At 39.3% G+C, this 26,544-nt stretch overlaps 1 protein-coding gene across 7 annotated transcripts in view; it reads right to left on the minus strand.

Annotated features, from left to right (window-relative positions):
- The window catches only part of diaph2 (diaphanous-related formin 2), a 373,933-nt gene that overhangs the window by 330,419 nt on the left and 16,970 nt on the right, over positions 1-26,544 (minus strand). For 6 of the 7 annotated variants that reach the window (XM_085433575.1, XM_085433569.1, XM_085433568.1 and 3 more), the window contains 2 exons: positions 20,909-21,013; positions 16,299-16,319 (listed from right to left, as the gene is read on the minus strand). In XM_085433575.1, coding sequence (XP_085289701.1) covers positions 16,299-16,319; positions 20,909-21,013 — 126 coding nt within the window. The remainder of the gene's footprint in view (positions 1-16,298; positions 16,320-20,908; positions 21,014-26,544) is intronic. The other variant, XM_085433570.1, reaches the window with a different exon arrangement.

Below are 26,544 nucleotides of genomic sequence, written 5' to 3' on the forward strand. Positions count from 1 at the left end.
ACTTGCACAATCGGTGGCTGACTAAATACTTTTTTGCCCCACTGTATGTCTGACAAGGCAAGGCGGTGTAGCGTTAACCCTCTTCATTTATCAAGCCAATATTTCAGCTCCTGCCCATCATTTTCCAAAAAAAGAGTTTTATACATTGGTGAGGTAGTTTTTACAAGAAAACAGACCAAGTGGGAATCTATACAGGACTTTTTTTTTAATATGAAAACATTTTAATTGCGTTAATGCCATTTCTACTTTACCTAACGCAGAAAACTTTCAAGCTCTCAATGACTCAAAAAGCTGGCCCTTATTCCAACAGCATGTACAAGTTATTTCTCTCTCAATGGAGGCGCAAATTCTTGTCCATCGGGGAGAACAAAGCCATGTAATTGGTTGCTTCCCCACTTGAGCCCCAGATAGCACAATGTTAATAACAAACTGATGAGAAATTCATTAGGGCTCCAAATAAAAACAATCTCTCCTGGATAAGAGACGAGTACGTTATAATTAAACCGATGCCTCGTCGTCTTCATTAGGCCGTGGAGCCTGAAAACTTGAAGACTGAACCACTGAGATAGATGCAATTAAGCGCAATTGTTTTACTACACATTTGAGCCTAAAGTATAAAACAGAGGCACCATGTTAATACAACAGATTCTTGTGGAGCGGGAAAAAGAGACCTACAAGTTATATTGGAAATTAGCTGACCACAGAGGCACATTCTAGCAGATCTACCCCACAGTCTGAGGGAAGTGGGCAAGTCAGGATTAGTTACACAGCGAGGACGTAGAGTGTAATTAGGAACTTTCTTCCAATCACTTTGCCTGAATACTCCTTCCTCATCTTTACACCAGATTACCTAGTCACTCCACCTTTCCAGCTGTCGTCCTCTTTATTCCAGCTCTGCACTGCCATTCCTCTCTAACATCCTCCGGTGGCTTCACAGAATTCTGAGATGGCCAGCTTCCAGGCCAGCAGAAAGGGAAACAAAGGGATCAGACACACAGATTTCTGTGTGCTTCTGTGCTGTGTGCTTGTTGTGGCAGGGGAGGGAATCACTTGCTTTTTAGCTGTCAGCGATGCCCGGCACAAACCTGCCTGGCCATAAAAATACTCAAGACCAAAAGTGTAAGATCAGGACTCAAATGTTCCCAGTTTTCTTATTAAAGCACCAGCAATACATCCTCAAAAAACAAAGACAAACCAGCAAATCAAACAGATATGTGCATATATACTTACAACACTCAAAGAGACACAAACATGGACCAAATGAAAGCCTTGGGTGTAGCATAACACGGACAAGCCCATTCAGTATCACTGGTGACTGGATACTGTTGTCAGTGTGAAAGTACACAAAAGCAAATATCCTTGCTTCAGAAAACCTTGGTTTCACAGGCAAGATGACTGATTGCCTTCAATGTCTCAAACTGAAACATAATATGAAGCAAACAGAAACGTGAAACTTAAACCTTGTCTGTGAAGGTTCTCAATCATCCAGGTCATCGTAGTCAAAGGAGCTTGCAAAGAAAAGCGTCTGGACTTCTTTAAGTTACTTGAAGACGTTTCACCTCTCATCCGAGAAGCTTCTTCAGTTCTTCACTTCTTCAAACTTAAACCTTGTCCATTTTATTGGTAAAGAAAAGCCATTAATAAAATGACACAAGGGCAATTCATAGAAAGCTGAGTGTTTACAGCAAAAACTTGCCTCCTTACAAACAACATGTGCCACTAGCCATTTCTGCTACATTCTTGCATTTGCCATTTCATGTACAAGTTACAGAAGACTGGTGAAAATGGCCATAATGCACTGTCAGCTGAACATATGGATGGATGGAGTTATTGTTGTTTGACCTCAGGGAAGAAGGAGGGACATGCGGGTCACATTAATGTGGACCAATAATCTCTCCCTGAGTCATTAGGATGATCAATGCCATTCTAATGAGATAACATCTGGAACAAAGGACCCTAATAGCAGACAGCTGCTGGGCAAAGTGAGGTAATTAGGAGAACATTCAGTGATGCTAACTAATGCTGCAGTCATTGTGCCCAGGTTTTGTACCCCACCCTGTTAACATCCAAAAAACAACATGTTGAATATTTCATATCTTCTCTAATAACTAATCACTGCAGAATAATATCAGTGTTAATAAATGAGAGGAAAACTGTGGGAAATGGGAATTAGAAATACCTCAAAATCTTGCCTTGACATGAATGCTTATCGAGCGGCAATAAATTGGTCAATTATGGAGAAAATCTGTTTTGAGGTAACCTTTCAGCTTATTAAATAAGCTATAAATCAATTTCTAGAGCAGAATGAGTGGCTGGCTTTTAATGAGTGGACGTGTCTAATCTTTTTTCTTTGCTTAGTTCTCTCAGACTGTGTGCATGTATAGAGAGGAAAATACTACATGGTGACCTGGTGTAAAGTTAGACTAAAAAACAGTATTTTGTATTGTTCACCACAACTTCAAAGTATAACTTGAAGTAGCACACTGATAATTCAAGTGACTGAATGTAAGTTGCTCAATTAGAGGACAACATTTTTAAAAAAAAGAGAACAAAAAGTATCCACCTCCAAACACTGGCTAAGCAGGAGCCAATTAGTCTTATGCATAGAAAGAGGAATAATGGAGACTGGCCTCAAAGAGAAACCTTATTATTAGTCCATGTAACGTGTCCGTACACACCGTTGGCGATCACGAATAAATATAATTACTATGAACAAAGAAAACTGTGTAGTCTAACATAGGGTGAAATGATACTCCAATGTTGGGCTCCAAAGCACTAATTACATAAAATAAAATAAAAATCTTGTAATACATGAATGTCTATGTACAGATATACATGCATATATTGAATGTGCATGTATATTCCACACTATGTGATGTTGCTGGATATTCAAATGCTAGAAAGTTTCCACTGCACCCTGCTGATAAAACTGTACTGCACCAAAATTTGATTTGTACCAATACTTTGGGAATGACAGTGTTTTAATAGGAGTTGTATATCCTGAGTTGCTTGTGATAGTGACGCTGTGTGTGTGTGTGTTGCTTCCAGTCCCTGCTACTACAGTGGGAATGCCACTGCTGCAACTTTCATAGCAACTAAACAATGAACATTGCCACAAATAATGTCGCCGTGTTCTTCCTGACTGTTGAGCGCACAGCTAACTTGGAAAATGACAGAAATGTGGACCAGTTTAAAGGATTCAAAGGTTAACATATGTGGCACATAACACAGCATCCTGCTGATTATCTCAAATACAATTATGATTTAGTTGGTGACAAACGTTTTTTTTCTCCATTAGGAATTTTTAACGAAATTAGGAACAATGAAAGCCTTTTTATTTATCTTTATCACTTTATGTGCATTAACAGTGTGGCAAACAACGCAGACTGGGCATGGTAACTTAATCTCAAGAACACAAGTTTTAAATGTTAAAAAAAATATTATTTTGTATTGGAAATGGTAATTTTGCGATATCAACTGGTAATATCTAGTTGTAAATATAAAGGTAACTATTAATCTAAGCCTAAACTCTGAAATTGAGATTACTGTATAGTAAACAGCACTGTAATCTTAATCTAATTTACAATAGTTCAGTTATCAATGTTCTGGTGCTAATTCACTGCTAAAAACTACAGCTATAAGAACTAGGGCTGGGCCATATCATACCGTTCACGGTAATACCGGTGTAATGTTGGGCAACGATAGGAAAATGAAATATCGCGATAGAATATGGGTAAAACGCGCATACGCAGTGCCTTTGTTTACATACGCACATGGCGGCGATGCAGAATGAGAAGAGCGAAAGCGGATCGTTGAATGAAACAGATGAACCAGAACTGGTTTGTAAAAATGCTGCAGCTTCAGTGGTGTGGAACTGGTTTAGCTTTCGTCCGTCAGATACACAACAAAGCACTATTTTTGGTAGCGCATGCTAGCGGGCCGTCGTTATTACCGTGTTGTTTGGAAAATACGTCACACTTAAAATCAATCCTTTGATTTTTCTGAAAGTCGACAGAGCCCCTTATAATCCCGTGTGCCTTATGTATGAACTCTGGTTGTGTTTACTGACCTGGAAACGATTTTATGTGCACGGCGCTGGAAAATCTGTCAAATGTTTCAGTACGACTTTGCTAAGCTACGAAGCCGCACCGCTCGATGGATTGTCGGAGCGTTACGGCTATCGTAGGCGGAGCCTCGCGGAGTGATACGTACTGTGCTTCAACATAATGTTACCGTATTGTGTGTGTATAACCTCTTTTTAAGTTTTGTGGCTATTATACTTGGTTGTGCTGAGGATATTTTGGCCAATTAACACTGGAAATGCCTTTTGGTTAAACTGTTAGTTTAGTTTTTAGTTTTCAGTTTATTTGTCATATGCAAGTTAGCACAGGGTCAACATTGCAATGAAATGTGTTTGACGAGCAGCAGTTCACGCAGCAGCATGATACAGTAGAAGAAAATATAATAAAAAAATAGAAAAATAGTAAGGAGCAAAAATTAGAGAGACGTGGTAAAAGAGAAAAGATGACTAAATATATATGTATCTATAAATATAAATATATGTACACTAGTGATTAAATAAGAAAATCTTGACAAGAAATATGACGGGAGGGCAGATGGGATATTGCACAGGAATGAGCAGCAGAAAATTACAGTATTACACTTTTAAATATAAATACATTTATAAATACATACATGTTACATTTTTATATAACTTTAATGCACATATAAAAACAGCTGCTTGTTTAAGTGAAAATACATTGATGGGTTTTTTTTGCACTAATAAAGTTGAGGAGTTGTAAAGTATTTTGTCTGGTGTCAATTATATCGTCAGTTATATCGTTATCGCAAATTTTCAAATGTATATCATGATAAATATTTTTGGTCATATCGCCCTGCTCTAATAAGAACATAAATGACCATTTTAATAACCCTGTCATATATAAGATTCAAACTTACCTGAGCATATTTTCTTGTTCTGCAGTCATATTAGATGGCAGTTCTTTTTAAGTTCCATGTTTAGCCTTTTACTATTTTTGCCATCATATCATTTAAATAATAAAAAACTGTTAAATGTAATAAACCTCCCCAAAGAAGAAAAAATATGCAGTGAGTGAAAGGCTAAGTATTATTTATTCAGTTTTTTCCCCTCCTAATTCAAACACTTCATTGGCTTGTATAATTTTCAAATAATTAAAGAAAATGTAATTCAACTAAATAAATAAAAAAATGAATCTTCTTTGCACTCATTCCTTTACTTCTGCTTCAAATGTAAACTCGTCCTGTATATGGAGCACATACTGTATGCAGCAGAAAGTTACATTAATATGGATAGTTAGGGAAATATGAAGAAACACCATCATGGCTTGAGTGCAGTCAACACTGCAACAACACTATTCCTCTGAGAGCACGACAGCAGTGGTGAAAAAGCTCCCAACTAACAGTAATTGTTTTGAAAATAATAGAATTCATTACAGTTACGGCGCTTGTTCAGAAATGCAAACAGGAGAAGAAAAAACATTCACTAGAGACTTGGGCTGAACTGCTTCGCTAAAAACCATGGGGAGATGAAAGGCATAATTCAAATGACAATTTTAGAACCTTTAGTTCATTTATATCAGAAGCTCAGAAGATGTTGCTGGGATAATAACATCATGATTTTTTCTGTTCTTTTGTTCTAGTTGCAGGGCTTGGAAGAACTTTTTCCCTCTCAATTTCATTCTTTTGTGGTGGCAAATGTCTCCTCCTCACACAGAGACATGTGAGGTGACACACAAACAATCTAGCAAACAACACCCGTCGCCAGCAGAGACAGCCAACTGAAAGCTAACATGGGAAATCTTGACAGGGAAGAAGAAAAGCACCTCACACATGACACTGAATTTGCTGCTTGTCTTATTAAATGACTGTGTAATTATACACATCAGGGGTCTGCATTGTAAGGTCCTATGTTTTTATTACATCCAGCTGCAGACTTTGTTTGACTCAAGGCCTGCATCTCAGGTATGACGAAAGCATTCACCCAATCAGCTTTGAAAGAAAGATCATTTTTCTCAAGACCACTCAGGATATAAAGAGACAGGTCAGCCATCTCAGCATGATTGGATGCCACCTCATGCTGCGTCTATAGCCAACATCAAGGACATCACTATTACAAACGCTATACATCTGCCATCAAATCAGCCTCAGGCCAATATCGAGTAATTGGCTCCATTCTAAGGAAGAGCTTGATACATCCTGTCTACCAACTGATATAGTCAAACATATATGTGAATAAATTCCTTTTTTTACTCCATTTACTTATATTTATTTGGCACAATACCTGTGAGAAAAAACAAGATCACCATATGGCTGTGCATTAAAAATGGATGCCTTATGTTAGCGAGGGCACCTGAGATGAATGATAATATGGGGAAAAAAATGATGAGTTGAAGAGCAAAGCTGTTTCTTTAGCTGCGCTCGATCAACAATCTTTATCCTGAAAAACAACCTCTCCTGTAACTGAAAGTCACGCCTGACCAAGACCATGCTCCAGCAGAACACATGTTGCCACGAATGTGTCTTTTCAAGAGCACTGGTTGTCAATAAGCAAATATGGCTCACATGGAAAGATATGGTCAGAAGGTTTGATGTTCGTATCTCTGAGGAAAAGCAACTGCATAGAATACACAAAAAGAGGGAGACATTGATATGGTGTCAGTGTACAGGCATAAAGCATAAAGGGATGTATACAGACAACCAGGAGGAAGGACAGAGACATCGATGGTGTTGTTCCGTAAACATAGCTGACGTCTCATTGTTAAGAGACTAAATCTGTTTTTAGCGTTGGACTGATCATTCGTAGCATATGGGAAGTCAATAGAATGGGTCTTGTTAATGGCAGGCAAGGGAACACATAATTCCTTACAGGCCCAGATTATGCAAGTGAAAAATCAAAAGGAAAAAAAACAACGAGTGTACCCAATAGAGTTTGGCGCTCTTCCACCATGTAAGAGGCAGTCTCACTTTTGTATTAGGTTGAAGGAAAAATAACAATAAATGAATAAATGAATCAAGCCTCCTTTCCATCTCTAGAGTTGTAAGGGAAAGTTGTTCTTTAGAGAAGACAGACCTGCCTGAGTCCTATTGAGCCATTTCACATGTATTCTTCCTTTTAAAGATCAGATGTCTAACAAATGGCATTAGTGGCACACATAGCCGTGTGTTGCATGGGCGGCAAGAAACCCATTAGGTCAATTCCATAGCAACAATGTGGCTTTTGAGCCCCTGTGGTGCAACAATGTATTGGTCGATTCAATGGGTACCCACTGCCACCAAGTGCTAGCCTTCAGTACTGCATTAGTGGCTGGAGAACTGCAGCTGTTGCCATGTCTATCTGAGCAGAGACAGACCACGATCGTCCACGATGAGCTACTGTACTTGACTAAGATCCAATGTTATCAACACTGTTGTGAGGCACCCAAAACCCAATCTCAATACTAATATTTGTCTTCAATACATAAAGTTAGGCTGTGCACAATTAAAGCACACAAAGATGTCCCCGTGCAATTCACAAAAAACTGTGACCAGTTTGGCATTTTAACACAAGCAGAGAGCAGCCAGCATGCATGAATGCGAGGTGCTGCCAACTCACTCAGGATAAGACTCGCATTCTCTGGGACAGCTGAACTACGCTTTACCAACCAAGCCTAAAGTACATCATGGCAACCTGAGTGTTTCTATCTAGTGCATGACCAGTAGGGCTGCTCAAATACTGCAAGAATCATAATCCAAATTATGCCGGTGAACAATGAGATCACAATTACTTGACACGATTATTCACTGACTTTTTTTTTCTTTTTTTTTCATCATGCATTTTACAGTTGTTAAAATTCTGTTGTTGCTAGTGTTCCTTGTGGACCACCCTAAAATCAAAGGTTAATAACTGAATAGATTTTAGCTTTTTTCTTCATTTAAAGACCAGAATGCTCTGTATTTAACACAAAACAGGAGCTTTGTGGCAAAAGAGAATGGAGCGCAATTATTGTTTTATCTCGATTATCTTATTTTCATAATTGTTTGAAGCAAAAAAAAAAAATGTAATGGGATTAATTGCACAGTCCTAATTACTAGTTAATGTATTCTCATTTGTTCATTCATTTATTCTTCCATCCATTTACTAACTAGTGAGCGGCAAGCCAACTAGCCACATGATGCCAATAAACAGCGAAAAAGTGATATAGCTTGAAGGTTTCCAGTTTAAAACTATGACCCATCTCTCCAGAGCACCCTTCAAAAAGAAACTGCAAGCCAGACAATAACACAGCAAGTGATCTGGCCTTGATCATGTCACCAATCATTACGGCAGAGAGCTGTCTAGGGAATCAGGGGAAACCTGGCTGTTGATGAGGCGATTATATGGCTTTACTCTTGTGCGTCCAAGTATGACAGCGCTATGAAAGCATTGCGGCTGATAGGCAGAGACAATACCTTGTTAGCACGCTGTTGTGCTGAGTGGACTAGTTGACTGAGCAGTAGGGCACTCCCACAGGTCCTGGTGGGCTTACTGCAAGAATAGTGAGGGATTATAAAAAAGGCCGTCAATGTGACTCTCACCAAACCCAACATCTGCAACAACTTTGTCAATTTGTCAACAGCTACCTTTTCTTCCTACCTGTCCTTCAACTACCAAGGTACAAAACAGAGATATTACAGATCAGCGGGGTCAATGCACTTCTTACATTGGAATGCAAGTGAGTGTGAAGAGAGCCTGGCAAGGTTATGAACAGGAGTGCTTTCTCACATCGCCCAATGCAAGCATTCTCCATGCAAATCTTGACATATTCAGACAGAGCCCACATTTCACAGAGATCACATCTAGAAAAAGAAGCCGACCGCATCAACCAAAGCAAATAACTTACTAAATATACACAGATGTAGAGGGTATCGAAGAGCTAAAGAAGCAAATAAAGAAATCGGGAGTGACTGGAGAAGCAAGCAACCATAAAACATGGGGATACACAGAATTTCACAGCTGTGTGAACAGTTAAAGCAGATGCGATGGGATGTGATGGTGGATACATACAGAGAGCTGGGTTGTAAAAATATGCTATAAAGTTTATGGAGCCTAATGCGGCCCTGCAGGAGCCTCCTGCCGAGCTGAGCATGCCGACAGTGCTGTTGAGTGTTTGACAGAGCTGTGGGAGAGAGATGTACAACTGAGAGCATAGCCCGTATTCACAAGCTCCATCACTAGTGTGGGATGTGCATACAGTACATAAAATTCACAGATATGCAATCAACAGAACTAAGAATCCTATTTTTTCCTCCCCGCCCTTCTCTAAAATAGCCAGTCTCTCCTGTGCAATATCTAAATCGTCGCTGTAATATGCAAGTGTGCTGAAAATTCATGGAGAAAAACAGTGCTTCTTACTACCAGCACAGAAACACGTTCATGTGGACACACCAACACAAATACAGGGAGACTATAAAGCACTGCCATAGTCACTGTTCAATTCAATATCAGCATACTGTGACCACTTCAGCCTTTCATGTTCCCTTCAAAATAACGAGATTCAGCTCGCCTCTTCTGATTGAAGAGGAATGATTGTTTCTTCCTTTGAAAAGACATATGTTGTATAGAAAAGATGTGTGAGGGGAGAAATAAGGAAGGAGAGAAGCTTGCAGAAAAGGCAGAAAAAACCCATAAAAACTCAAGCACAAAAAATAAAAAGAGGACAAATGCTGATGGAAAGTAACCTCTTTTTCTCATCCCCCGTGGGAGCTGTTGTTGACTTAATCCTTCCCACACAACCCAGCCTCTGTCACAGCTAAAACCTTGCTTCTTCCACAGCCAGCAAAGGTCAATCCAACCATAAATGCCTGAAGACAAGTCATTCGGCAAAAAAACAACATTAGCTGGTAGGAAAAGTTCAACATGACATGACAACTGTGATAGCTATTACATATTTACAATGTTATTAAGTTATCCATAAAAGTATTTATAAAGTACCGTGTTGAACCCTCATATCTTCCTAGAAGAGCCTCAGTGTGCCATGATGCTCATTCTGTGAGTTTTTCCTCAAAAAATGTTCTCCTACTTGGTGTTCGAAAGCACTCTCTGACATAAAAGTCCATCTGTCTCCCACAGGTGTTAATTTAGGTTGAGATTTGGTGACTACAAAGGCTGTAGCATGTGATTAATTTTTATACTCATCAAACCATTCAGTGACCTCTGATCGCCATTGGCTGGAGGCATTCTGGACAGGACCATTCCCATCAGAATTGTAAAGTTTTATCATTAGACAAAGGTGATTGCTCAGAAAAGCTTTGTATCGATTTGCAGTGACCCTTCTGTCTGAGGGGACGAATGGACCCAAACCATACCACTAAAATGTCTAGAGCAGCATGAACGAGCAACCTGTTGTAAGGCATTGTGGCAAATGTAGCATGTTCTGCCTAATAACTGCCAAGGGTATAATAGTAACCGGACTGTTTTTACAAAACAAGAAAAAACTGATAATGAGTAAGATGAAGACAATAATGAGCTTATAAATGAACAAATCTGACATTAAAAGGTGGTTAGTCTACCAAACCTGGATACGCTACAAAGCTACGACATAACAAATGAACTGGTAAACAAAGAAGCACAATTCTCATGGACAAAAAAAAACATTTGAACAATGACAAGAGAGCCCTTTATGCCTCCACAACAAGTCAAGAAAGGATGTACATGTTTCCTTGTCAATGATCAAAAGAGGACTTCACCACCATAACATCACAGGATTCACCACACAAAATGCTTTCAAACACAAAAAAATATCAAAAACACACAAAAAGAGACTGATACAGTTTTAGATCTGGTTGTAGATCTAAGGACGAATGAAAAAGATATCAACCTGACTCAAAAGGATGGAAAGAGGAACGTTTGTAGATGCAAATGATACAATCGATGAGTTCACAAAGGAAGAAAGGAACATGCCTATAAAACTGTTTATGACAAAAGGGTTCCCTTTGACCTGCAAATGGAGCAGAAAGGAGGAACCTGGATTTGTCAGGTTGATGTCCAGGTTATTCAGAGAGATTCAATTCCAGTGTGGGCTCGTTTCCCTCAACTGCATTAGTACAGCTTGACTTTGTAGGTGTGACGGGGTTTTCCTACATAAAGAATGCTTCTCTCCATCATCTCAAACTCGTGGGCCATAGTCAAATGCAGAAATTATGCACAGAACAGTAAGGCATGACTAGTTATCCAGATATTTACATCTGAGCCCCAAATGATAACCATTGGGTTTTCAAACTGTAGTCTACATGTTAGCGCCCTAACACATCCCAGTGAAGGATTCTGGGAGTAGAATTTTCCTCTAATTTGAGTCATTAAAGCAACAAATGTTCAGTATTTATTAACAATGATAGCAAAGCATATTTAAAGATATCCTATGTGAAAGTATTTTGTCAAATAAATATTTCCTAATCTCACTCTCAGGCAACTTTTTATGTCAATCAGAAGAACTCTAAAATTTGCTTTCAGCCAATCAAAGAAACATCTTATTGAAACGGTCCCCTCCAGAGCATGTTTCCTTGATCTTAATTTAAAATAGAATCTATGTTGAACACTGGCTCAGGGCATGGGAGGCACACGCTATTGATTAATTTTTCATTCCTGTTCTTTTAAAGAACCAAGGACATGTGCCACATCAAATCTGCTCAACCCTCAGCACCCAGTTTAATAGCTTGCTTGAAACAAAAAGTCTTTTGAGGTATGTGGTTTTAAAAGGTAAGCAGGGAGGGAGGGTGCCTTGATTTCCTTTCAGGCTCACCATATTTCTTTTACTTTTTACTTTTTTTTAGGGTCCTTCACAAGCACTCCTGGCACTGTGAACGAACACTTGATTGGAGTTAAAGAGGAGCCAGATGTATGCCTCATATCCTTGCAACTCTCTTTCTATGTCCCTTGTTTCCCATCTGGATGCTTTGCGATTCTCTATCCTAACGATAACTATTTGCTAACAGATTGTCCAAAAATCCTTGGCACTAACACAGAAGATTAGGAGCACAGGTAATTCACCTGAGATACATATAATATCAACCAATAAAACAAAAGAAATGTATATCAACATCCTTCATTTCAGTGCTAAAGGGTAAGTGCATTTCTCTTGCCTTTCTCTCTAAAAAAAGAAATTTAGGGGTTTTGACTGCTGATCATAAAAAGTTATGTCCAAATTTTGCATATTGACTGAATGCTCTGAATGTGAATTTTTACCTAAGGTATTGATTAACTTTTAACAGTAACTAATAAATTAGTGAGGAAAAATGCATCTTTAGAAAATAATGATTTAAAAAATACATCAATAAAATACCTCAGGTGGATTGCAAATGAAACTATCTCAAAAATGAGGAAAATATCAAGGTTTAGTGCTTTTGCAATGCTGTGCGTGATAGACACACAAACATCTTTTCATTTAAATGTTGAATATACAGCCACATTTGAACAGATTAATGAAAACGACCTTGTAGTTGAACTAAGTTATACTCCATGACATTAGGATGTGAGATTTTTCTAATGTATTCCTATCCTCCTATAGCATACACAATCACATAACTGCATACATCCGCACAACTCTGCACACAAGAAAATAAAGTTGATGTTAAAGACATCTTTAGCTACACTGAAATTAAAATGCCAACATTCCAATGCAGCAGAAAAAAGAAGACAGTTTATGAAGTTCATTAGCTATAGTGAAGCCGATACAGCCTCTTCTGACTTTTTTTCTCAGGTTGTCTGATGCGTTTTAGGATCTCTGGTCCAACCCACACACTGAAAACACACACAACCACACCAGCCATCACCACCTGACATCTCAGAACTGACCACGATGTTACCATGGAAATAAGCAGTCATCTGTCCAGTCATACAGATATTGATCACCTCCCTGTGGTCTAGAGATTGCAGTTTCTTTTTTTCTTTTGCCTGCATCACACAACCTCTCACAATCAAAGGCTTTCACGTTAACACTGCAGTAGACATTGATGTATTGTTACAATGTGGCCCTTGACTTGTGACGTAAATCAGGCCAAGTTTTACAAAGCCTGATGTTATAAAGCCATTGTAGTGGGTACAGGGAACTGCAGCGCACTGCGTAAAACATGCAGTTACTTATATGTATATGTTATATACAATGAATCTTAACATCAAGGGTAAAGACCACAAACTTGATGACACAGGGGCAGAATAGGGGCATTAATAGGGAATCCACACATTGAGAGCATATGCGGCTTTGCAATGTTGTACAGTTTAACAATGGTCAAAGTGGATTACAGGTAATTCCCACAGTCTCTGTATTCCTAACTCATTCTCCATGAGGAGAGTGCCAGGGAGGTTTCATGCCTTAGACAGAGAAGTTACAGTTGTATTTTCCCTGCAGACAATCCTAACCAACACTTCCCTTACAGCACATAAAAGAGCACTCTGTCCAACCGACACACGCAGACAGCATGAAAATGGGAATCTGCCAGCAAAGCAGGGAGTTGTACTGTAGGCCATCATCGGCTAAATGCTCTCCATCTGCACCCCACTAGCTTTCAGTTGGGCTTTCAAGAATGACAGTTTATACCTGCCTGTATGTTAGCCATATCTATGGGCTACTGGTAGAGGGATGGCACAGAGGTTACAAATGCATCAGTATTAGGGCTGCCACAATTATTTTGATAGTCGACTAGTCACCGATTATTTTTGCGATTAGTCGACAAATCAGATCATCATCCATTGGACGTAAAACGTACAGCTTATTGCACCAGCATGCATCCGCTAACTAGCATTAGCTTACAGCTTTAAGTGTTTAAGGTATGTGCTAACTAAAAATAAAGACAAGATGATAGTTTATTAAACTTTTAATGAATTTTGCAGATTGTCTCAGTGGAGTTTAATAAACTCAGGCGTCTGCTCCTTGCCATCTAAAATATAACAGGTAGTGAAGGGAGTCTGGTGTTTTACACCGGCTCCAGTGAGCCTTCAACCCTCCAGCTATCGAGCGGGTGGGTAACAGACGACTCCGAAAACGTTGGGGCACTTTTAAAAATATGTGATGTCTTGATAAACCGAGCAGATATTTGAAGTTTATACAGCTATATTCGCCGAGAAAATATGTTAAAAGTTTATTTTGTGACCCAGAAAGAGTAATATTAAAACTAAGTAGCTGCCGCCATTGTTGGAAACTGGAATAGGCTGAGCCGAGCTATGAATTCTGGGATAGGTTGGGCCACGAAGGATACATCCGACTCATCCTTCAAATTCGGGGAAAAGGAGGACACATTTGGAGGAATCTTTGAATCTGGAAAGCCTTCGTCGCGTCGCTGTAACGTAATCGGCCTATAAATGCGGCCTCCGAAGGATGCAGCCCGTAAATTTGGACACAGCTACAATACTGGAGACTGCTTCTTCTTCTTGGTTTAAAGGCAGCTGGCATCTTTGTACATGCAGTGCTGCCACCTTCTGTTTCAGTCCGTTATTACACTCTTAAATCATACTATTTATTCCTGCGTCTTTCAGGATCTTACAAAGCCTCAAACGACACGTCGACTATTAAATTTGTCGTCGACGATTTTGATAGTCGACATAATCGTGACTAGTCGACTAATCGTGGCAGCCCTAATCAGTATGCTCTTGAGTTGGAAGCAATGCATTTGATAGGGTGCCTGCATGGTTTGCAGAACTTCTTAATTTAGGTCTCACAATTCAAACTTGTATGATTTTGTCATATTATGCCTAGTGAAAACAAATCGTCCATTGCCGCTGATTGAAAGCTACTCAGTCCAGGTCAATAGGGGCAGAGTTGAAAAACCAGTTCTTCCAACGGAAATAACCAAGCACAAAAGAACAGTTTGACAAAGAAGGAGAAAACTCAATCGATACAAATGGTTCTGTTAAATGCCTTGCAGAGCGAGGTTTGTCTGAGCTCATGAGCAGAGCAGAGGCCAGGTCACACAGTGCTACTTTACTTTGTCTGTGGGTTTCTGTTAAGCTTTACAGTCCTCCTAATCCTCACAAAGCTCTCAAAAGGTAATAAGCCACAGTTTAAAGTGACAATTCAACACTTGCCAAACTATGAACCAGTAGATGTTAAAAAAAAAAAAACACAAAATAATTTCTTCTTTACAAAAGAGGGATGCCATTTCGTAGGTGAAAATAAGTAATCTGTATATTATAATGTGAACAAATGAATGTGTATTGCCAATACTGTGGGAAATTCCAATAGTATACTTCAAGTAAACTACCTGAAGTAAAATGAAGAAGAAGAATAAGCATTTGTAAGGAACCAGTCGTGTTCCTGTCACATGGGGAGCTGTTGACAGCAAATTTTGATAAACAACCATAAATTTTTCCACTATCCTAATATGGTCGAATATTTCTGCTTTAGGCAGAAAAATATTGCAGTGCACTGTGGGTCAGTGTGTGTCTGTGTACAGTATTTATGAGTGTGTGCAAAGTCCTTTTAAGTGTTATACTGTATATTTTTAATGTGGATCCAAAGTGTGGTACATGTGCACCTAAGAAAGATCCTCCGTTTGATCTCAAAAAGAAACGCGAATCCCTTTGGGGTTGTGTCAGGAAGAACATCTGTCAAATTAAACATGTTCAATTGAATTTTATTTATGTAGCGCCAAATAACAGCAAGGCGACGTGTAGAGCTACCCCCTGTGGTGGGGGGTAGTCAGAGAAGCTTTACTGTATATTCTCTATGTGCATTGTATCTCACAGACAAAATGTGTGTGAATGTGAGAGTGAATGAATAGTGGTATTGTAAAGCGCTTCGAGGGGTCCCGAAAAGCGCTATATAAATGCGATCCATTATTATTATTATCATTAAAATGATTTTGATAAACAGATTAGATTGAAGATTATGAGAATTTGTGTAAAAGCTATCCTTCTTTGTGGATATTAAAGTATTGAAATGCTAATAGAAGTTACACTGCAATCAATTTCAAAGAGAAACAGCAAAAACCAACAAAAGGTGTCCTGACTCACTTTCAGGCTGTATAATTTCAAGATTTCTCATTTTAAAGTGCTAAAAATTTGCATGCAGGAAAAGTGTTGACAGTTTATAGCCTTTTCAAATTAAAGCCCATTAGTAATATCACAGGTGAAAATGAAAAGAAAATGAAATGACCCTCACTTGCACAGTTCAGAATGCGCTCCTCAACATCCTTCCAAAACGAGATAAAATGATGTGTAATGTGTATTTGTGAGCTTAGGGAGTGAATAAAGACAGATACACAGAAGTACGAAGATTCACAAGCTAAATAAATAATGGGCTACTTACCGCAACTTTGCTCCCAGTTATCTGCATGCAGCGATCAGCGGAGGAGGTTAATGTGCAAAAAGACACAAACAGCACAATCATTAGTAAGGCCAGAGAATTCTCTCCATTACACGTTGAAGCATTAGCGTAACTTATGGGACATCACAAAAATTCTTCACACAATTAAAGCACACTATACACTTACAATTGAAAAAAGCCAACAAGAGAACATTCAAAACTGTCGTCACATGCTGAAGATAATGTCTGCGTTTGGCAGCTGCAGTGTTACCAATTATTTTGAATATGAATATTTGCTCGGCATATGAAAACACGCCGAAGTAAAAGTTGCGGCAACAAAAGCGGAAGTCATGTTTAGTCATGCCATCTTCCACACAAGGTATTAATTAAATGATTAAGGGGATAAAATATGATTGCCCTTGTGACTGCCTGATTGAATGAGTGGTACAGAACAGAACAGTGGCTAGTGTGGGCAAAGAGGCTCTGTGGACTGAAATCAATCTGCTGCCATTAACGTTGGGCTTCAGGTGTCAAATTTGCGTGGCGGAGCTACCTTGAACCCATGCCGTCAGCACGATTCTTGAAGTTTAACCTTGTTATTTGTCAATAGTGGCAGGTAACGGAAGTGATTTTCATTACTGCAACTGTGGGGCTTGTTTCACAGTAGGAGTGTGTCTGTCAGCAGAGTAAATGTATTCTAATCTGTGGTTGAGCTCTTCTTTCTCTGCCGTATGCTTCTGAAGAAATGCATTTTGATTGCAGGAAGTTACAGGACACACTAGGGTACCCCGTCTCTCTAGTATGCAGAGAGGGGAAGTACAAAACCTACCTTTTTGTTTCATTTACTGTCACGCACAAACTCTCTAGATGTGTGGCCATATGATGCTTGATTCCCCTCTCCATCACTCCATCACATAAAGCGTCTTCTACACGTCATCACCTGATCGCAGAAATACTACTTTGTATTCACACTCTAACTACATTTTCCTTGCTTTCCTGCGAATGCAGCATATCACTATTTAAGACGGTGCATTACCTGAATCCTGCAGATTAGACTCCTTGAAATGAGTCACATTGATGTAACTCAGAGCTCAGATATTTTGCGTGGATATTGATGCCAACCAGATCAAATACGTATTTTTAATATTATTTCATAGCAGCTTGACCAAAATAGCAGACACTATCTTTAGTGTGTTCAGATAATAGTCAGAGAGGAGCTTAAGGGGGAACGGCACAGTTTCACTAACGAGTTTTTGGTTTGGGTGCAATGTAACACCTTTTTCTGAAACAAGGACAAGTTTTCTCATTTTACTACCTTTTGAGTTCTGATGCTTAGCAGGAGAAGTCAATAGGCACACGTATAAAGTCAATAGGTGCAAGTATACAGATTTTTTTATTCAGAACAAATACAATTATGTCTACTCTTTTTTTTCTTTTTTCCAAATAATTACGTAAACACTTATCAGGCTAACAATAAAGTGCTTGAATGACCTCAGCAAATCCAGGTCCCACTCAGAGAAGAAGGTGGCACATTGGTTGCATCAAACAAACCAATATTTGAATAAAACTTCGTTAATTACACTAGAACGTCCCCCTGTTAAGACCCTGCCATAACACCTTTGCTGGATGAGATAGAGCAAGTCTGGAATTATACACTGAAATATTCACTGCTGGTAGTCAAAACTAAATCTCAGAGAAATTCTAATAGTATCAATTGTTTAGATTAGTTTGGCACATATGTAAAGGGAAGAAAGCACAGGAAAATAAGATGAGAAAGAAGTGCAGCTGTTCATGCAAAGCTGATGGACAATGATGTCAGTAGACACACTCGTGCAAGAGCAGCGTTGGATTCCACTGAAACACAGCTCATATTCAAATGAACAGGGTTAATGTGGAATTCTCCTGTGAAAAGACATCCCGTTTGTGTTGGGGGTAATTTGCTAGACCCCTGCTGAGGCACCCTGGTATACTATGGGAAGTGTTCTCAAACTTTCCTGGCAACAGACCAGGAGAGAGGTGGCAATTCACAGGAGAGAGAAGAAGAAAAGCTTTAACTTCCCTTTGAAAGACATATTTTACAAGAGAAAACAAAGTAAGAATTAGTCTTTTCCCATTTTATGTCATTTTCGAGCCAAACAGCAGTTGGATGTGGTATGTCAGTAAGCATGAAAGGTGAATATACTGTACATACAAGAAAGGAGCACCCCGTGAGAGAAACCTGAAGCACTTAAAGCTATTGAACTCCAGGAATACTGCCTATTCCTGAACACTAAGGCACATGTTCAATTGAGCAAGTCTGCAGAGACAGACAAGAAAAGGGTTACACAATACAAGGGGGATATTTCTTGTTCTGCCAGCATTTACTGATTTAAACTTCTAGTTCCAAATCTACGTTCTCTGCAACTGCATTAAGTTGAGAAAGAAAGAGGTGAATTAAAGTGTCTACACACAAATTTGACTACATATGAGTGTGGAAGAAATGGTCCTGGTTGTCCCCCTTATATTTCAATGACTGAAATGAAAGGTAAGTGCAAATCAGACACCTATTAAATAGCGTGTGGAGTAAAAAAAAAAGAAAAAGACAAACAAAGCATGTTTGTAGCCGTTTGACACCAACAAAAACCACAACCTCCCAATGCAGCATACATCTTTGCTAGATGAGCAAAATGACATTAGCATTGAATGCACAACAGCAAGACCGAGAATCCAGACAGACAGACATCAAAATGCACTCCTACATTCAATCACCACTCACATGCGTATTAGCACCCATATGCAGCATTAGCTCCCAATAATGTCCAACCTTTAATTTACAGACATATAGGCTCATTCGTGCAGACTGAGTGGAAAAAAATGATGGTGATTTTGAAGTCTAAATTATAAAAGGTCTCAAAAATGTAAACCCTCTTCACACTTGTAAGGCAACTGCTGACAAACTACACTGCAGCAATGAGTGACTGGGTTACCACAACCCACATCACACAGTCCAACAGCAAAGGAACACTACAAGGCGGTTTGAGGAAGCTTTACTGTTACATACATTTGTAAATATTTAAATAAAGTAACATTAAGAAATATCTTTTTTCATCTATCAGGACGTAAAAGAAAGCGAGGCAATTAATTGTATAAATACACTTTATTGAAAACAGGAGAACAAATCTACTGATGACTAAATTATCCAACTTGGCCATTTTTTTGTTCTTGTTTTGTTTGTGTCTTATATTTTTTTATACTCTTAAAATAACAGAATTTCTTCCTGGAATAATCTCTGATATACTCTAAAACATTGAAATAAAAGTCTTCCTGTCTCTCTCATACTGTAGTTACAGGAATAATTGTTGTGTATCACGTTGCTAACTGCAGCGAATTGGCAGCCGTGTCACATTACTATTGCAATCATATGTAAAGAAATGGCAAACTATTAAGTTGAAGCACATTATCTTTATGTATTATTGGTATGTAATGGTGTTTGGATATATAGCTGTCCTGTATTATAGTGTGACTGCATGTGCACTTGCATGAATCAGCACGCACACAATCATCACTGACATTCAACCATCCCCTTTCTTCAGACCTATTAAATGTGATAGCAGGGTGCTGACAGACATCCCATTTTGTCCTCTGTCCTTTGACTACATGGATTACGTTATTCATTTGAATAAAATATCAGTGCTCACAAAGCATAATGGGCCCTGTGTGGAATTCAATCACCTCGGATAATCATCATTATCAATAATGCCAGTTAATTACCATAACAATGAGGCAGGTAATAAATGATGATGTCAAGAAGGAGCTACCAGGTTCAGGAAACAAAGAGGACAGAAATCACTTTTTCTTCTTCTTCTTCTTCAGAAGTGATCTGAATTTTACAGCACGAGGCTGGCCACAACTTCAATAGACAATACAAGAATTTATCATACATTCATGGATCGCTGCCAAAACTGTTATTGCTTAAAATGATTAAGCATCGCCTCTCCACCAAATTACTCCAACACAAAACAGGCAAAATCATTTTAATTAATTTTATATCTAATCTCATTTTAAAACAACTGAGAGTCAACAGACCAACAAAATAATTCTGCTAAGCATCCATAGCATGCAAAACTAAATGGTAAAGCATGCTATGGTGCAGTGTAAAGAATTATCACAGGTTTACTGGTCAGACATTTGTCCTATTTCACTCCTGTGTTTGATTGCAGTGCCTCTCGTCTTTATAAACAAATAATGCAGCAAGAAGACACCACCAAAAATTCACATGCAATTATACACCTGGACAACCAACCGTTTTCATGCAAGCATGTGACTGGACCATCCACCTATGATTGAGTAAGTGAGGGATTGCCTTAAATCTGGAAGATTTTGGCACAACAGGAGGAGAAGTAAGGGATATAGATCAAAACTGCAATCAAAGGCGTGGATTTCAAGCATGAGGTGTGAAGAAAGGCAGCAAAAGTGAGCATGTGCAAGAGCAGATGACAAAGCAAGCAAAAAGCATCATGTTGTCATTCTAGAGAGGAGTGTTAAGTGTCGTGACATTGCAGCCCACCAGTTACAACTGTACAATATATCTTAGCTTATAAAGACATAACTCTGAAATGCATTCTCTCACTTACAGATTTGGCCGTGGCTGAGATGTACTGGACCACCATCTCGCGTTTGGTGCTCAGGTCCTTTTCTCGCAGCGGCGCTTTGCGATCCTCATTCAGGTTCATGTCCTCCTACACAACAAGAAAGTCAAAATGTTAACAATGAAGCTCTGTGATACTCAACAGTTTTAAGTAAAAACAGATTTTACAAAAATACTTGACATTTGAACTTGAATTTAATAAAACATTTCAAATCAACTGCATTTCACAACCTCAAACTTGTTACAAGGTTATTTACAGCACAATGGTTTCACTAACAAGAAGAAGCTTTTTCAACAAACACACAATTATTGTTCCATTTCCACTAAAATCCTTTAATAGAAAATCCTGTTTCCATGGCTGAAAAAAGTTTGCTGTCTGTTTCTTTATTAAAGTCACGTGGCTCCGCAGCAGAAAATAATGGCAATAATAATTAGCCCTTGAAACGAAAGTAGCAAGGCTGCAGCAATAAAAACTGTACACCCCAACTCAGAACAGGAGAACAAAATCAAACACACTGCTTCTATTGAGGCCATGCAATCACATCAGATAGGCTGGATAGGCAGCATCTGTGTGTTATTGGGAGTATTATCTTCATGCTACTTTAATTCTGCATCACAAAAGAGGTCTTTCATGTGAGAGACATCAGGGATAGAGCGAAGGCTGGACAGAGCACTAAAAGCTAGGGAATGACATGATGATTAGAATGGAGGGGGATGTTTATCAGAAGCACTCTCTCACAAAGAGATGGGTAGAATGAACAGAGTGAAAAAACATCCTCCTCGGGGTTTTAGAACGGCGAACCTAAAGGTGTGGAGGCATGCTGCCCTCTGCTGGGAAGCAGAGAAAATCATTTGTCTTTTAGTACACGTTGATCTGTTCTGACAGTGATTTCCTTTCATGCAGTTAAGTGTAAAATTCAGCTAGAGAAAAAAACGAAGCACGTGAGTTGAAAGTAAGAACACTGTTTGAATGTCTTACCACAAATAACCTGATTCACAAGGTTTTTCTTCATTTGTTAGCGAAGCATGGGCAGGAATTCCATCCAGGGGCACGGTGACCTGAATTCCTTCAAGCATATTTCCTCTAGTAAATACCCTTTGAGCTAGAAAAATCATTAATATCTATGGGAGATAGAGGAGGGGAGAAAGTGCAGCTGAAACTTTTACAATTGGCAGGTTTTTTTCACTGAAGGAAACCAGCAGGTTTTTCAATTAATCTCTGAACCCTGCTAATTTATCTGCTTAATTGGCATTCAATAAAGGAGGCAAAATGTGATGGGGTGAGTACATTATGGGAGGGGTAGGAGCAGTGGGCCTGCGGGACGCTTGTCAGGGGGCAAACTCGAGGAATGAGCCCTCATGTTTCGCCTCCAAAATGATTAATGCTCTATTATTAATTATACCCTCACAGGCTACATAAAAAGGAGTCTCAAGATATCATGCCTATGCTGCTGATGTGACTGAAATGAGGAGATCTGAGCTTGTATAAATGACGGCGAAGTTACGGGGAAAAAGATTCCTTGTTTGTCTCACACTGGTCTGGCAAAATCGACTAAGAATGTATTTCTACAGTAGCCAGGCAATAAAAACACAGCAGACTTTCTGCTGATTGCTTCGTCCTAAATACAGTCGAAGCAATCAACGAGTTTTCATACGTATTGTGCAAAGCTCTTGACTAGCCAGTAACCTAAATCCAACTGAGCAGGTGTTTGACTCACTAAAGACCAGTCCCCAAACAAGCAATAACTGAAGATGGCTGCACCACAGGCCTGGCAGCACCTCACCAGGGAAGATACCAAGCATCTGCTAAAGTCTGTGGATGGTAAATTTCAGGTATTCATTAACTGCGACAGATTTTCATCAAATTATTGCATAGTTTAAGGTTATGATTTGACCTATAAAATGAGTTTGCCCTTGTATTAAAAAGGCGTAAAAGAAATTACTGCATGGATCATATAATGTGGACGTAAGCGCCCTAATATTAAAATCTTGAGCACAATGCAAACCGTTAGACACTCACTGCTGTGTTTAGTTTCTAAAATATATATAAAATAATACAAGATGGCCCTAAAATTCCAAAATCCTGTGGTGTGGTAAGCCTAAAACAGAGCAAAACCAGGGCACTACAGGCTTTGTATCATTGAAAGGGAAAATTAATGGGAGCCATCAAATGCATCTCAGGCAGAAAACAGTATGGAGTGCTCACCCTATGGGGAAAACTGGATCTAAGAAAAGTAGAAGTATAAAATGTTTTGCTTCAACTGTGACAAATCAATTATTTTGTCCACTAGCCTCAAGTCTGATCCATGAGTGTGTAAGGGCACATGCAGTAATTCTCCTGTGGGCTGGTTTTAATGTCCTGGTGCAGAGTGGAACTGCTGAGGGATCACATAGGAGCTTATTACGAGGAGTGTTCATCCTGACAAGGCTCACAGAGAGGCACATAAAACCCCAAACTAGCCACAGCAGCACTGCAATGTCACATTCTTCTTTCACTGCTCCTCTGTCTTTGCGCGCACCTCAATACCGTTCCCCTGCTCGAAAAAGATATTCTCTAAAGAGCGGAAACAGAGACAAATTGGCACAGAAATCAAATCAGTCGAATCAATCAAGTATGGATGTCATGCTCTTGCAGGTTTTCATGCTGGCAACCAAGTAAAACCATCATCTGGGCAATAATGCCACGACTGCTAATGGCAACTTGGGAGGAGAGTGCCAATATGCAGCAGCCATATTCACACCATCAGGCAGACGGTCTAAATTGAGGAGATGAGTTCATGCGTTTGACCTCACAAAACACCACGCCTATGCTAGTGTACAGTCATAACTCTACACATTAAAAAAAGGACTGTGGTTATCGTGATACCTCGAGGTTTAGTAAAAATCTTCAACAGAACAGTCAATTCTTTTTATATGTTGTTTTTGTGCTATTAGTGAAGTCGACTACAGCATTATAGCTGCGTTTCTAGTGAGACGCAAATACATGAAATTCCAGCAACTGATTTATGTCTACGCATTTTGATGAGATCCTGTGAATTCAAGCTGTGCACATCTTAGGAAATTCCGTGACAAAACGCATGAGACATACAAACACAATGCCCTCCTAAGGCAGCGCTGAAAGTAAATGTTTTTCCATGCATTTTAACTTTCCCCCTGTACTTTTACAAATATACTCCTGCTCTTAATGGTTGGTTTCAAAAATTCTAGAAAGAGTTCATTTGGCTTTCCTGGCCTGTTTCTTCCTATATTTTGACAAACCCTTTTGATGACCTTTCAGTAATAGGCTACGTGCTATTTAAGCTTTGAGATACACGGCGCAATGTGTGACCACTTTGCAGCGGAAAAAAGTATTTTCACTTTCCTGCTAGTCATTAACGCACAGTAGGGGGTCTCACTAATATGCCATGGGTCAGCCCTTTATTTGAAGCCAGCTAGACATCAAGACTGCAACATGTAGGACCATAATAACAATCAATTACAGAATGGGTGTAGAGACAAAGAAGACAGAGAGCAACTGGAATGTGTGTTGAACAGATAGATGTTGAAGAGAAGCTACTATCATCAAAAGAAACTACACACCACAGTTCTGTGTTTACTAGGTTTGACCAGAAAAGTTTACTGTCTATGAGTGTAAATAGCGCTTGCTTAAAAAGTACATAAGTAAATAACCCTTTTTTAAATTTTAATTTCATTACTGTAATTATACTTCCCAACCCAAAGTGTCAAGGCCTGTCAAATGTCAGACCAACAAACATGCCTTCTGTGTCATCTGTCACTGAGCAAATTGAAGCCTGGGTTTAATGTCACGCCGCTGTGAGCACAAACATAGTAATTGAGAGGTGAACTGAGTGACAGGGATGAGCACCCAGGCAAGAAAACACTGAGCACTCGCCTGATGAAAACCAGGAGCACTGGTCGTATTTCTCTGGCCCTGGCAATAAAGACCATTGTATGAGAAAAAAGGAAAGGCAGCCACCGTACCACACACACACATACACACTCAGAGACATTATCCACAATAGTACACACAACCTATGCAATGAAGCCAGAGTAATTCAGCTCCTCACTTCAAAGAGATGGGCTGAAAGCTTTTTGTAAGATTTCAATCCTGCAGTACATAAGGCCAAAAATGCATTTCAATGGAGAAAATCACAAGTGTGACAGAGCTTTGACCCCACGGATGAGTGCGAAGTGAATTTCAAAGTTTGGTACTTCTCACACTGGCCTAAGGAATACGTAGGTGGAGACCGGCCTCACAAAAGGTTAACATCTGAATAAAAAACATTTACATTTTCTATAAATCTCAGGTCATTTTGGTTCAGTTAAAAGGTAATATTGGTTCCATAATCTTTTATATCAACAAATCCAATGAAAACACAGAAACCACAATGAACTAATACTGAGAAGTGGCCGAAGTCTGTGTTTAACGTTGTTATCCATAAATAATTCTAAAGACAAAGTACAGAGTAGTTCCTAGATGTCAGAGAGACATGCAGTTCTGCTTATAGGGCTGCCACAAACGATTATTTTGATAGTCGACTAGTCACCGATTATTTTTGCGATTAGTTGACTAATCAGATCATCACCCATTGGACGTAAAAGTACAGCTTATTGCACCAGCAGCATCTGGTGGCGCCAGTGTCCGGCAGCCTCGCCTCTGTCAGTGCGCCCCAGGGTGGCTGTGGCTACAATGTAGCTTGCCATCACCAGTGTGTGAATGTGTGCGTGAATGGGTGGATGACTGGATATGTAAAGCGCTTTGGGGTCCTTAGGGACTAGTAAGGCGCTATATAAATGCAGGCCATTTTACCATTTACCAGCAGCATCTGCTCTTATATAACTATCATTAGCTTACAGCTTTAAGTGTTTAAGGTCTGTGCTAACTAAAAATAAAGACAAGATGATAGTTTATTAAATTTGAATGAATTCTGCAGATTGTTTCGGTGAAGTTTAATAAACTCCTTGCTATCTAAAATCTAACAGGACACCGGAGTAAATTCTCGAGCATCTCACACTTCTGATAATCAGCTGTCTGCTTGACGTTTATTCAGCTGTGTAAAAACTATAACTTTAATCTCAGCCAAACCGATTTACTCAGGAACAAATAAAATACTGAAAAAAGCCAAACAACAACATTGTTAAGTTATCTAAGTGACTCATATATCATGTTTAACCTGAGCAGCGAAAGACGGCGGTGGGTTTGAAGACGATCTGCCGGGAGTCCGGTGTTCTCACGGCTCTAGTTAGCCTAGCTCCCGGCTAGCTATCGAGCTAGTGGGTAACAGACGTCTCCGAAAACGTCGGAGCGCTTTTGAAAATATGTGGTGTCTTGATAAACTGAGCAGATATTTGAGGTTTACACAGCTACATTCTCGCCTGAAAATATGTTAAACGTTTATTTTATGACCCAGAAAGAATAATAAGAGTAATATTAAAACTAACTAGCTACGCTATGAATTCTGGGACAAAGCTTCTTCTTCTTCGGGGTTTAACGGCAGCTGGCATCCTTGTACATGCAGTGCTGCCATCTTCTGTTTCAGTCCGTTATTACACTCTTAAATCCTGCTACTTATTCCTGCGTCTTTTGTGATCTTACAAAGCTTCAAACGACGCGTCGACTAA

This window comes from Copadichromis virginalis, linkage group LG2 (assembly GCF_057382275.1).
Source record: "Copadichromis virginalis isolate Kocher_CV1m ecotype Utaka linkage group LG2, C_Virginalis_male_GT1.1, whole genome shotgun sequence".
NCBI lineage: Eukaryota > Metazoa > Chordata > Actinopteri > Cichliformes > Cichlidae > Copadichromis > Copadichromis virginalis.